Source organism: Ceratocystis lukuohia, assembly GCF_044167205.1.
Source record: "Ceratocystis lukuohia strain C4212 chromosome Unknown Supercontig2_pilon, whole genome shotgun sequence".
Classification (NCBI taxonomy): Eukaryota; Fungi; Ascomycota; class Sordariomycetes; order Microascales; family Ceratocystidaceae; genus Ceratocystis; species Ceratocystis lukuohia.
In genome coordinates, this window is record NW_027263521.1 from 4005549 (window position 1) to 4018010 (window position 12462).

Here is a 12462-nt window from a genome sequence, read left to right on the forward strand (position 1 = left end):
TTAGTAGAACCACTCCACGATAGCATCAGTGAATTGCTGAGGGTCCTGAAGAGGGGCAAAGTGACTGACGCCAGTCAGCATCTTGACAGTGCTGCCGGGAATGGCCTTTCTGATCACTTCAGGGACGCCTTGATTGACAGCCTCCTCATGGTCAGCCCCAACAATTAGAAGCTTAGAGCCGTCGATCGAGGCCAGCTGGTCGCTTGTAAAATTGGGCAGCTCAGTTTCCATAGTTTGAACCTTCCCGCCAAACAAGTAGAAGTCGACATTCGGGTGCAAAACACCATACTCTTCAAGGCAGCGCTTCACAAACTTATCATAAATATCGGTATTGGAGAAGTCCGGGTTGGTCTGATCAGGGCTAATGCTGGCACCGAAGACGAAAGCCTTCTCAATGGGAGCAGCAGTAACGGGGTCAATAAGAGCCTGCAAAGTGGTGATGCCACCGTCAGACCAGCCGACGACGTTGTACTTGTTTACTTGGAGCTGGGCGAGAACTTTGTGAATGTCATCAGCCATCTGGACATAGGTGAACACGTCGTCCGCATTGAAAGTTGAACGGCCGTGGCCACGGCGGTCGAGGGCAATGATGTAGTGGCCGGCATCAACTAGCTTTTGGATCACACTGCCAAAGTAGGCAGAGTAGCCCAGACCACCGTGGTCCATGACCAGAGGAGTTACACCGGCCTTCTCGTTGTACTTCTGAACCCACATCTTGATGCCGTTGACATCATATAGCGTATCGCTGACGGGCGATGGCAGAGCAGGAGTGTCAGGCAGCTCCAACCACTTGGGTGTAGTAGCATCCTGGCGGACAGCTAAGCCAGAAACAGCGCTAACACCAACCAAAGCAGCGAGAAGAGAGGATCCAAGCATTTTGGATAGGATATTGATGAAACGAAAAGAATGAAATGGGGTGGGAACAAAATATGTAAACAACTAGGTTGGGAAACGACGAGTTGCTGAGGTGAAGATACCAAAGCTAAACCCAACCTGAGCAGCAGATGCTGCCATACTTTATACATTTTCAAAACGGTCGAGTCCCGTCCCAGGCGGAAGGGGAATCTAGGTGAATCCGCATCACCCCAGGCCCTCTCAATGGCTATGTCCTTTTGTTGCGTCAAACTCGCTTCTACAAAGTCTTTCTGGTATTAGGGGCAGGGTTCAAACAAGAGAAATAATAGCAAAGCTATCCCCTCCCCCTCCTCGAAGCCCCAAAACAGCATACCGCTATGTGCTTTACACTTCCCGTTTTATGGACTAGTGAAGCACGGATGCCATGTCCTTAGCTAGGGGGACTTGGTTAATAAGTCCGCAGGCTGGGCTTCGCAACCACCTCTTTGCCATTATGTCCACCTATAAGCCGACCAAGTTTCTGTAAAGGCCATAAAGGAATACAAAGGAATGAGCCCCAGGTTATGGTGCTTGAAAAGATCCTGATTGACATGGTTAACAGCACAGAGAATATTGATCCTGCTTTCTTCTTGCTCTACGCGGCAACCGATTTCTCCGTTCAAGCCGGTTCTACATGCACAGATACCTCTGTGGCTCTAATGGAGTGATATTTATACATGTTTAGGAATATACGTACGTTTTAAGAAATACCGCCCATTAGGCTGTTGTTGCATTGAGCAAGGCGGCTTGGCATGTAGCCAGTGACTTGGACGTAGGCAGTAGGTAGGTTTGTACATGTATACGCACTAGTGTGTTGTATTTAGTACACCTTTTATGCATAAGATGACTAATTCAAAAAATAAAATATAAAATATAAATAAATAAATTAAGATAATTCCTATTCACACCTAGAGAATTTAGTGCCCCCACCCACACACTAAGTAAGTTCATGAGTACAAGGTAACCCATATTGCTTCCTACAAAGGCCAGAACAAGTAGGCAGACCTGAATCCTGTGTTGCTTAGCAAGAATATCAACACAGGCATACGATACTTACTTAACAAGGGATATTCCCAAGCCAATTTGCTGTGTGACTTCGTCGAATACACACACACTCCTTTTGCTTATTTTGTGAAAGCTCTTGAATAATATCAAAACCCTTCTTCAAGTCTCTGACCAAATAGCATTTTAGCTCACGATATACTTACTGACTCTGTCGGAGGAGACGTAGTTCATTGGCCGTAGTTTCTGATATTCTTGATAAACCAGGCTGCCTACTCTTGACGTGCTGGCCAATATTCACATTTTATAAAGATATATGACTATCTAGTTGGCTGGATTGTTACCAAATTGACGATGTGTTTGGTTTTTTGTTTGTTTGTTTGTTCTATTTAACGTCTACCTTACTGTTATTTCGCAGAAATACGACGGCATGTTCTGGACGGAAGGGGAGTTAGAAGATGTCGTCTTCCGACCCCTCTTCCGGGCAGTTAGCAGTTGCAGGTACTCGTCTTCATTGGAATACTCCTATGACTTTTGAGGGTCCAGCCTTGTGGCCAGGAGATTTCTCTGGAAGACGTTGCCCCAAGGGCTTCCCCGCTGGTTGGGTGGTTGTGTTTCCAGGGTTGGTTACCTGGTATTTTGGCTTGCGGCGCCCTACCTGTATAATAGTCTAGTCTAAAAGGCCAACGGCTATCTGCTTCGCACGGAGGGGAAGTTTGACGAGCGGTCAGCGGGGGAGGCAGTTCGCGAAGAGCAGGGCGACGAAGGCCAACAACTCACATGTGTTTGGTTCAATTTGTTTGTTTGTGTTATGTATGTATGTATGTATGTACTATTTAGCGTCTACCTACCAGTTTTCCCGGTAATACGACGGCATGTTCTGGACGGAAGGGGAGTTGGAAGATATTGTTTGTGTTATTTAACGTCTTAATTACTTAGTGTGTAGGGAATTAAATTATCTAGGTGCGAATAGAAATTCTCAAAAAGAAAATGCAACTATTATAGAGCTCTGAGCAAAAGATATATGAACCGAGGCGGACTTGAACCGCCGACCTTTTGTGTCCATCCATTCAGAGATGAGTGTTAGACAAACGTGATAACCAACTACACCATCGGTCCTTCAAGCTGCGCTGGTATAGCCATTACTGACAGGGATTATATAACCCTAGAGTCACGTTTGCAACCCTAATCAACTCTCCCTCTTACACCCCTCGGGGGGTGGTGCCTCCCCTTCTTCCGGGCTGCTGGAGGACGACGTCTATGACACTGATAAGCGTCTTTCATTCTTTTCTTCTTCTTTGACTCTGTCATGGATCTTGACAATGAGCTGTGGAGCCTTGAGGCCGCACTTACCCAACTTTGAGGACAACCTCGTCGTCGACTCGCCCCCTTTTTCACGACAACTTTCGCGATCGCCAACTCCTCATCGCCGCAACACCACTCCAACTCAAGGAGTTCACCTTCACGCTCAGGACTGAATTTTGAGAGTTCACATAGTCCGCACCTTTTTCTTTTGTTTTGTTTTCTTTATTGCGCTCCTCTGTCCTCGGATAGACTGGTGACTGTGGCATGTCACTAGAAAGGGGGCTGTCTTGCGCCTCATCCACACGCACAAGGCAGCGGCCACCAGAAAAGTGGAAGGATATATCACGAGCCCTCGGATGCTCACACAGTCTGGTTTTTTCTCGTCTTTGGGGGGGTTTTCCCAGGCTGCACTGGACGCTGCCGTCTTGCTCTCGTGATTTTCACGACTTCAGGAAGCGTGGCAGGTTTTTCAGCGGAACGAATGTTTGTGGGGAAGTTGGGGGTTAGCCCCACTACTTCTGGGCTTGGGGTATATCTGGGGATCTCCTTTTTTTTTTTTTTTTTTTTTTTTTTGTTTCTGACGACTACAGATGGAAGACGAGTAACAAGCTTGCTTGGGAGCATACGAGCTTCTCTCGCCCAAAATCTGTGGTCAGCCCTGCAGAGGGTTAATTCTGTCCGGTAACCAATCCGGCGTCGTTTGATCTTAGTGATTCCAGTAGACGTTAAATATATTCAAATCAAAAATCAAATCAAGCAACCCTAATGTTCCGTCGTATTACTGCGAAATAACGGTAGGTAGACATAAAATAATCAATAACAATTAACCCCAATGTTGAGTCTCTCTGGTTCTAGTGACGTTAAACATATCCAGGCTCTGAAGTCCATCGTATTGCTATTAAACAACAGCAGCTAGACGTAAAATAATACAATGACGGATTACTAATTCTGAAGTTTTTGCTGGCAACAGGTACCCTGTGAGCACCTGGCAGCACCAGCAAGCAGACTAGATACAGCAGATGCAGCAGATGGAGACAAGCAATGCAGTGGAAATTATATATTTAAGAGCTCTGAATACCTAAGAGGGCATGTTTTTTGAAGTCATTATACTGCCAACCTGATGACACTTGCTAAATTTTGAAGCTTTCCCTTTCGTAGGCCCAACTTTCTCAAATCCAGACAGCTCATACTTCTTACTTGTGACCGGCTGAGTAGGTGTTTTGAAAGTCAGGCACTTCCATCGCTCTAATTCTGCATTGTCTGCTACGTCGTCTGCTGTGCCATTTGCATTTACAGCATTTCAAGCCTCTGCTACAGCGTCCGCCTCCATCTCTATCTGTTGTATCTGGTGTATTTGCAGTCTGCTTGCAGTCTGCTTGCTGGTGCTGCCAAGGGCTCACAGCAAAATCTTGATTCGTAAGCTAAGAAATTGATTAAATAATCCAAAAAAACAAGAGGGAGCGCATGTAGGCACCGCCGTTTTTGCTCGCGTCGTGCTGAATGTACCAATGTCCCAACCCGAAATCTCTGCCCAGTGCCCTAGATTTGATTTAAATATATTTTACGTCTACTGGAATCACTAAGATCAAACGACGCAGGATCATGCCTAGTGCCCCATGTAGGCGTGAAAATCCACTCATTGCCTATGTTCTGCAGCGACCAAAGGGCGTTTCTTCTGCTCGCCCAGACGTTGGCGTTCTAGAGAGTTTTACTAGCCCGGGGATGAGATAGTCTCGCTTGATCTTGGTAATCCTGGTAGTCATTAAATATAAAAATGAAAATCAAACCGCGCCCTGAGACTTATTAGCACACACGCAAGACGCGCGCACACGGTGGAGGTGAAGCCACTATCCTGACCCGAGGAGCCTGCCGAGGGCTTTTTATGGCAGCGGGGGAAGAGCATCAATAGTGATGATCATCATCGCTGCGAAGCTGCAACCTGACAATTACATGGCCTACCTAGCCTTTGGCTTTGAATCTAATTTTGGAGCTAACCGATCGCTTTTCCTCGAGTACAAGAGGTGAAACCCAAGAGGGCTGTGAACGCAGACTTTGTGCAATGTATCACGAGGAGCCAGGGAACCTAAAATGCAACGCGTCAGCCGGCGTCTTTTTTTCTGATAACTGAGGCGGGGCATACGGCAGATCAGGTCCTTGGACAAGGCTTTCTTGGTTAGATATGGCTGAACTTGGCTGAGCTTGGTTAGACTTGAGCCAGGAGGAGGAAAGCTTTGTATCCAGGCCCACCAAGCGACACTGAAAGATCCACCGACTTTGACGTTGATGAGGTGTACATGATATGGAATTATGGAAAGCACGATAAGTTTTTTCAACTTATTACCTAAGAGCCACTTTTACTGGCATTGTTCTTTCCCAGTTCGATGTCGGGACGTAGTAAGGAAAGAACGTACGCATGCATGTATGTACTTAAATGTCCATCGTTGTCACACTGTCCATCATCATTGAAATCACAGCAGTCTTCCCCCCTCTATCCCTCTGCCTTACTGCCTGCTATCCCCTGACGGCCACCAACAGCCAAGCCCCCCTTTTTAGGCTTCCCCTCTTCTTCTATCTGAATCTGTCTTTGTCATTTGTCTGCTATTCCCTTATCTTGCTGGCCCCAAACCCGAGATCTCTTTGACCTTGCTCGTATTCTATCTCTGTCTACATTGCCTTTCATCAACAATTATCGCTTTTTTTTTTTTTCTTTTTGCCTTTTCCTCTCCCAGTTATCTCTCTCTCTCTCTCTCTTTGTTTCTTACTTGGCGATTTCTCATCTCTTCCCCCCTCCCTCGCCTCCCACCCTGGTCCTTTTAGCACCCCGCTTTTGATTGCCTGCCTTTGGGTTATCTGACAGGCAACAAGGACAACAACTTGCAAGCCAAGCCAAAGAGCTCCCTATCCTAATCCATCACCATCACCCATCCGCCAGAAAGCCACAGCCGATTATCGAATTTCCATCAGCCGTGCTGGGTAAATCAATCTTTTGACTGCCCGTACGGTACGACTCTGCCCGCGATACTCCTTCCCACATTCTGTACCTCTCTAGCTCCTAGTTGGGCGTGTTCCACGTTGCGATTCTTTTCCACATCGTCTCATCCGGGTTACCTAATATCCCAATCTCAAGTCGAGTCCGAGAGGCTACCCGTCGCACCCGTACGACCCTTCACGGCCTATCTCGCGCTTTCTTCCCTTCCGGACCGCAGCACCCGCTACCGACCCCTATTTCTAATTCTATATTTGTCTTGAGCGCTACCAGTCTTTCTGCCAATCAATATCGAGCTGTTTGCGCAATACATCCATACAATACAACACACACATACTTTGCGCCACATACGCCCGCTTTATTGGCACGACAGTCTTCGCCCAGTTAAAGCCTTCTCAATTTCAGCTGGCCAATCCTTTTGTTTCCTACTGTAGCAACACAAGTCGTAAAGTGCCATCATGTCGCACTACAACAACCAACAAGGCTGTAAGTTTGCCTCTATTGGCCGGCTTGTTGTAGCCGTACTCCCAGCCCTTCCTCCCCCTGCAGTAGTCCCGTGAAGACGTACAGCCTCAGCGCCTTGTCAGAGGAAAAAAACAAACAAAAAAAGAAAACAAAAAAGACCTTTCGACACCAACAAGCCTGCAGATACCGCCCTGAAGGGCCAAAAAAGCTTCTTCCGGCTTGTCCCTGAGGCCAGGGACACAAGCCGTCTGTAAAAAAAAAAGAGCATTACTTAGTTTCTTTGCGCTATACAATGGCCCTGTCTGACCGTCTTCACACCTCATCTCGACTTCAGCCACATCAAATTATGCACGCCTTCTTTTAACTGACCATGGAACTGCCTGTTTGTTACACCGCTATAGACAACTCGAACAACAATGCAGGCGGCCCTTCATTGGGTGCCACATTCGTTCCCGGCGGCTTTGACGACTTTTATATGCCCCCAGAAGTCGTGGCCCCTTCTCCTCAAAGGTAGATACTTCCAACCTCGTACTTTTAGCATTTTCAAAACGCCCAGACAAACAAAGAATACAACTAGGCATTGTGCTGGTTAACACCTAAACACGCGCAACACAACTAACACACAACCTTCCCTCCAATATAGGGTCATGCCAGAAGTCCCCCAAAACATGCAGAATGACCTACAGCGCATGGAGCTAGAAGCTGGCGGTATATCAGCACCAACCTCTCCTCCAATCTCCGGGAACGGCGCCAACACGCCTTATCAGTCCATGACAAGTCCCGGCATTCTCAGCCCCGCAAAGCAGCCCGTCCTTGAACCCTCAAATTCCTCGTCTGCCCTCAACGACATGCCCAACTTCTCGCCTTTTCCCAAGGTCAAGGGCGATAACATACCTATCGGTGACGATGAGATGGAAAGCACTCTGTGGAATCAGAAGGACAGCGTCCTTAATTCGCAGGACGTCCAGCGCCAGATCGATTGGTCTAAGAACGTCTTGACCTGGGTTGACATGTCTAGCGAGTCTGCCAAGAGAGAGCCTCTTGACCCTATACGCTCGTCAACCCCCAGAATCGAACACGAACTTCGCATTGCATCTGTCAATATTATCAATTATCTTGCTGACCAGGGCCACCCAGAAGCTTTGTTTATACGCTCCAAGTGGCTCGAGTTTGGAAAGTTTGGCATGCGCTTGGACAAGCGCGAGGCTTTCAATGGCTACCGGTCTTCTGCTGAGCTGGGCTTCGTTCGTTCTGAATATAGAATGGGCATGTTTTACGAAACATCGCCATCTGCCGACATGGCTAAAGCCATAGAGCACTATCAAAGAGGTCTTGCGGGTGGTGACTCGGCATCGGCATATAGAATGGGCATGATGTCCCTTCTTGGGCAACATGGTCAAGTTATGAACTACCAGCGTGGTATCGATCTAGTGAATCAAGCTGCTGATACTGCGGATGACGATGCTCCTCAGGGCGCGTACATTTTTGGTATGCTGATCGCTAGAGAGCTCCCTGACATCAACCTCCCCGAAAGTCTTCTACCTATAGATTACGCTAGGTCTAAGTGGTATATTGAGCGCGCTGCTTACCTTGGCTTTTCGAAGGCTCAACTGAAGATGGGCCAGGCTTACGAGCTATGCCAGATGGGATGTGATTTCAACCCTTCACTCTCCATTCACTACTATGCCCTGGCTGCCAAGCAAAACATGCCCGAGGCTTGTCTCGGAGTTTCTCGCTGGTTTTTATTTGGCTACGAAGGGTTCTTTGCGAAGAACGAAAAACTCGCCTATAAGTTTGCCTTGGAGGCTGCCAACGCCAAGCTATCCACAGGCCAGTTTGCTGTTGGCTACTATAATGAGATTGGCATTCATGTAGCAAAGGATGTCAGAGAAGCTCGTAAATGGTATGAGCTGGCTGCCGAAAATGGAAACAAGGATGCTATTGGTCGCCTGGAGTCTCTCAACCAGCAAAAGACTTTGACTAAGAAGGACCATGAGACTGTCACCTTGGGTCGTATCAAGTCTCAACATGGTTCCATGCGTGGGAAGCGGCCTGAACGCTTTAAGCAGGTTGCCAACTCTATGCCTGCTGTTTCTGAGGACAATCTGGCTCCTGGCCAGATGTCACACCATGCTTCCCCTGGTGTATCTCCGAAGGTCATGCCAGGCAACCCCCAACAAGACAATATTTCCATGCCCGACCCATCAAAGCTCTCAATTCATGATTCTCGCCCTCCTGCATTCACCGTCAACATTCAGGGCCAAAACCCCCAGGCCCCCGGTGGTAGTCCTGGCTCTGTTCCGTACCCTGAAGATGACATGCAACTTCCCAATGTGAACCCCCATTTCAATCCAAATGCCCGTGGGCCTGTGGCAGATCGGCCTTCAAGTGCCTTTGGTATCCGTCCGGCTTCTCAGGTCTCCCCCCAAAACCAAATGGGCCGTGGTGGATCTTGGGGTAATAGCGGCCCTCCTATGAATGGGGGAATGGGTAACAATGGCCTTGCCCCTCAGCAACATGGTAGTTTCCGCCAGAGTGCTGGTCCAGGAATGGGCATGAACAACCCCGTCCAGCGTCCAATGAGTGCCCAGCCGCCCCCATCACAAAACTACGGACCCGGCCCTGGCCCTAACTCTGGCAGGCCTATGTCTAATATGCATTATCCAGGACCAGGACCACAGGGCCACCCTCAGCAGGGCAACTTTAACCCGCGCCCGCAATCTAGCCTACCTCCCAGCCATAACGGTAGCAACTATGATCCCCGCCTGACGGGCGGGCCGAAGCCTGGGCCAGTTGGACCGAGCCAGGGCGGCCGTGGAGCTGGACCCCGTCCTGGTGGTAACCCTGGAAATTTTGTGGATCATCCTGGACGTGTCGGCAGCGCACCCCCATCTCAGAACCGACCCCCGCCCCAGCAAGGTCCGATATCGCCAATGGGGCAAGGCCATGGCCGTCCTCCTATGTCTCAACCCCCTTCCCAGGCTCACTCGATGCCACCGCCATCTACCGCCGCAACCCCGCCAAAGCCAGCAAAGGCTTCAACTGCTCCTCCGCCAAAAGGGCCTGCTACTTTTGAGGAAATGGGTATTCCTCAGGGCAAATCCGATGGCGATTGTGTAAGCATAACTAGGCCCCCAATAATTTTTATTTCATTGATGGTGAACCTTTACTAACAGTATTTCCTTAGGTTGTTATGTAAGACGTATATGCAGCGAGGAAAGGAGATAAATTAGAAACGGGGGGGGGGGGTCAACATATTGGAAAATACTTGCTTATATTTGTCGATTTTGAATTTGTGTCGATGTTTTCTCTTCACTTGATATAGAATATTATTTTGATTAACACATAAGTTAAACTTCAGATGATTGGTAACTGCAAACCCAAGTATCCTACAGTCCGAGCTCCCTAGCCCAGGCTCCCTAGAAGATCCGGAGCATAGTTGAACTTGAATATATTTAACGTCTACGGGAATCACAGAGATCAAACGACGCCAAGATCCGGAGCATACATAGTGAGCGTTGGGTACCGTCTCTTCACTAGTCTCATTTCACCTAAGCTTACTTTACCTTAAGTCCCTCATATTAACAGACGCTTCTCCATTGTAGAGTGAAGTGTATCCTCCCTAAGGTTAGGCATTTGCCAACACCTAGCATGACACCTTGGCCGACTCGGAGAGATAATCCTCCCGTAACGACCCCCAAAGCCCCGTGCACATAATAGTGGCATAGCACTATAACTAGGTGTTCCGACATCTCTACCTACATTTGCTCTTGATGTAGTACTCCATCTAGTTCCAATCGTGGCTGATGACTGCTATGAACTTCCTTAATTCTGCCCAATTAATCAACGCTGTATAACATCCGCGCGAAAGCCTGTCCCTCTATGCTGTTAAGACTAGGATATTTGGCTTGTACAACGTACCCTGACTCTAGCTTCATGTTGTACACAACCACCTGCTAACTCTAGAGATATGCTGTCTCTAATTCCTGCTGCCTCACAAGCTGGGACAAAGGCTCTATCAATACTCCTATCAATACTGGTATCGCAGTATCCCAGCCTGCGCTTGCTTGTTCAAGAAGTTGCGCAAGCTGGGTTTTCGGATGGCGTTTTGACAATGGAGTCTGGTTGGGCTTTAATAATTCTCTTTGTACGTCCTCGGTCGCTTAGCTATGCATTAATAGACCCAAATCCCAATGTCTGACTGACTGCACTCGTAAAATATACATAAGAACATCATGCCACTTCCTGACACATTCGGTCTTCCCTGTGAAAAGCCGTTTCGCACTGCGTTGGCCTTCGCCGTTGGCGAAATGAAAGCAGACTCCCAGCTCTTGAGTAATGACGCGATATATACCAAGTCTACGACATTTCTCTTCTGTTGGTCTTTTTCGCTCACTGCAGCCTGACTTGTATGTGATCTTCAGCTTGCTCCTCTTTCCACCGCCTCTTGCTTGCGTATCTGGCATGTGAACAAGACGATATCTGCCCAATGTGAAATTCCGCTTCTAGAAGATAAGGGGCAGTTATGGTTCTACTTAGAATATACTGCAACCCTCTTATCTTTTGATCAGCCAAACTATTTTAAGAGATTAGCCATCCATTATTCAAAGTTTCTAGCTCGCTAGGGTGAGACCGAATAAATCCAGGAAGCCGCAATCCGGGTCTTTCAAAGAACAGCTATCGGCAAGTAACATGACTTTGCTACCGCAGCTATATTGAAGCCTTCCAAGACTCGAAGGCTCTAGCCAATTGTACTACTGCCTCTTACCACTCACCCACATATCTTTTAGTATGGCTAGGCCATTGCACTAGAAAGCGCATTCGCATGTCTTCTACCAAGCACTGCGCAACGTCAATGCGTAGTAGAGGCAACTTTGGGGTAAACACGGCCCGTTTCTGTGCCAGTTACATTATTTGACATAATACGGCCGAGTCCGTAGTTACTCAAGCCAAGCACCATGGAAGAGCCAAGGCAAAGGCCTTGGCGGCGCAAGTATACCAGATGTTGAAACATTGGGCATTATAGATGCTCCTAGTCGGATCCTGCATAGCTGCAGCAGAAGTGGCCGTAAAATTGGCAGATGATTATGCTATGGGTGGGCTTTAATGGGATAGATACATGTTTTATTCATTTAATTGCCATCAATTAGTATAAATGTGAGAGTTTTATCTAAAGTTGGCCAATGATGTAACACGAGCCAAGATAATTTGGCTAGCCAGCCAGAGATATTTACATTCATATCATACAGTTCCTACAGTGTCTTAGCCCTGTCCAGGCCACAAAACACTATGGCCTTCTCACGCCTGGTAGCTGTATAGAAGTGCCTTTTTGTAGTCGTAATAGCAGCTTGTCTTATGACGTAGCCTTGATGTCTTATGCTGCCTCTGTATCGTGTTGGTTGTTGGCTTTCGGTTTATTGCTTCGAGGCATTCACTCTACTCCTAGGAAGGAAGTGGATGCCATGTTGGAGAACCTTGATAGGCAATCACTGACCTGGTGGAAGACGAGTTACCAATCGCAGCCTAGCCACCAATTCGGATTGATGTCAGATTGCTTGATAGCTCCATAGCTTCATCAAATGCCTCTTCTACGCTTCGCAAGAGCCCCCCCCCCCCCCCCCCCGATTGCGGATGCCAAGAACTCGCCTTGAGCTTTCATTAGGCTGCCGGTGGATTCTGAGCGTATAGACTCTGTTGAAGCTGCAGTGGCATGTTGGTCATAGTTTCTGCTGCTATTATCAACATGGGCAGTCCACCAGCCACAAGCTGGCCAATGCTCGTGCTTCACTGAGCGATGAAATCAGCTTGGA

The 12462-nt window shown here is 48.0% G+C and overlaps 2 protein-coding genes across 2 annotated transcripts; one reads left to right on the forward strand and one right to left on the reverse strand.

Annotated features, from left to right (window-relative positions):
* HOO65_020992 (Valacyclovir hydrolase) lies at positions 1–876 on the reverse strand (the record flags this gene model as incomplete). The annotated part of the gene is made up of 1 exon (XM_071000210.1): positions 1–876. One exon carries the CDS (start codon positions 874–876, stop codon positions 1–3), a length of 876 nt encoding a protein of 291 aa, XP_070861630.1.
* A 5769-nt stretch (positions 877–6645) lies between these two features.
* Positions 6646–10061, forward strand: HOO65_020993 (Protein SKT5; the record flags this gene model as incomplete). The annotated part of the gene is made up of 4 exons (XM_071006359.1): positions 6646–6673; positions 7054–7162; positions 7296–9768; positions 10014–10061. The coding sequence occupies 4 exons, from the start codon at positions 6646–6648 to the stop codon at positions 10059–10061; spliced, it is 2658 nt and encodes an 885-aa protein (XP_070861631.1).
* Positions 10062–12462: the final 2401 nt, after the last annotated feature.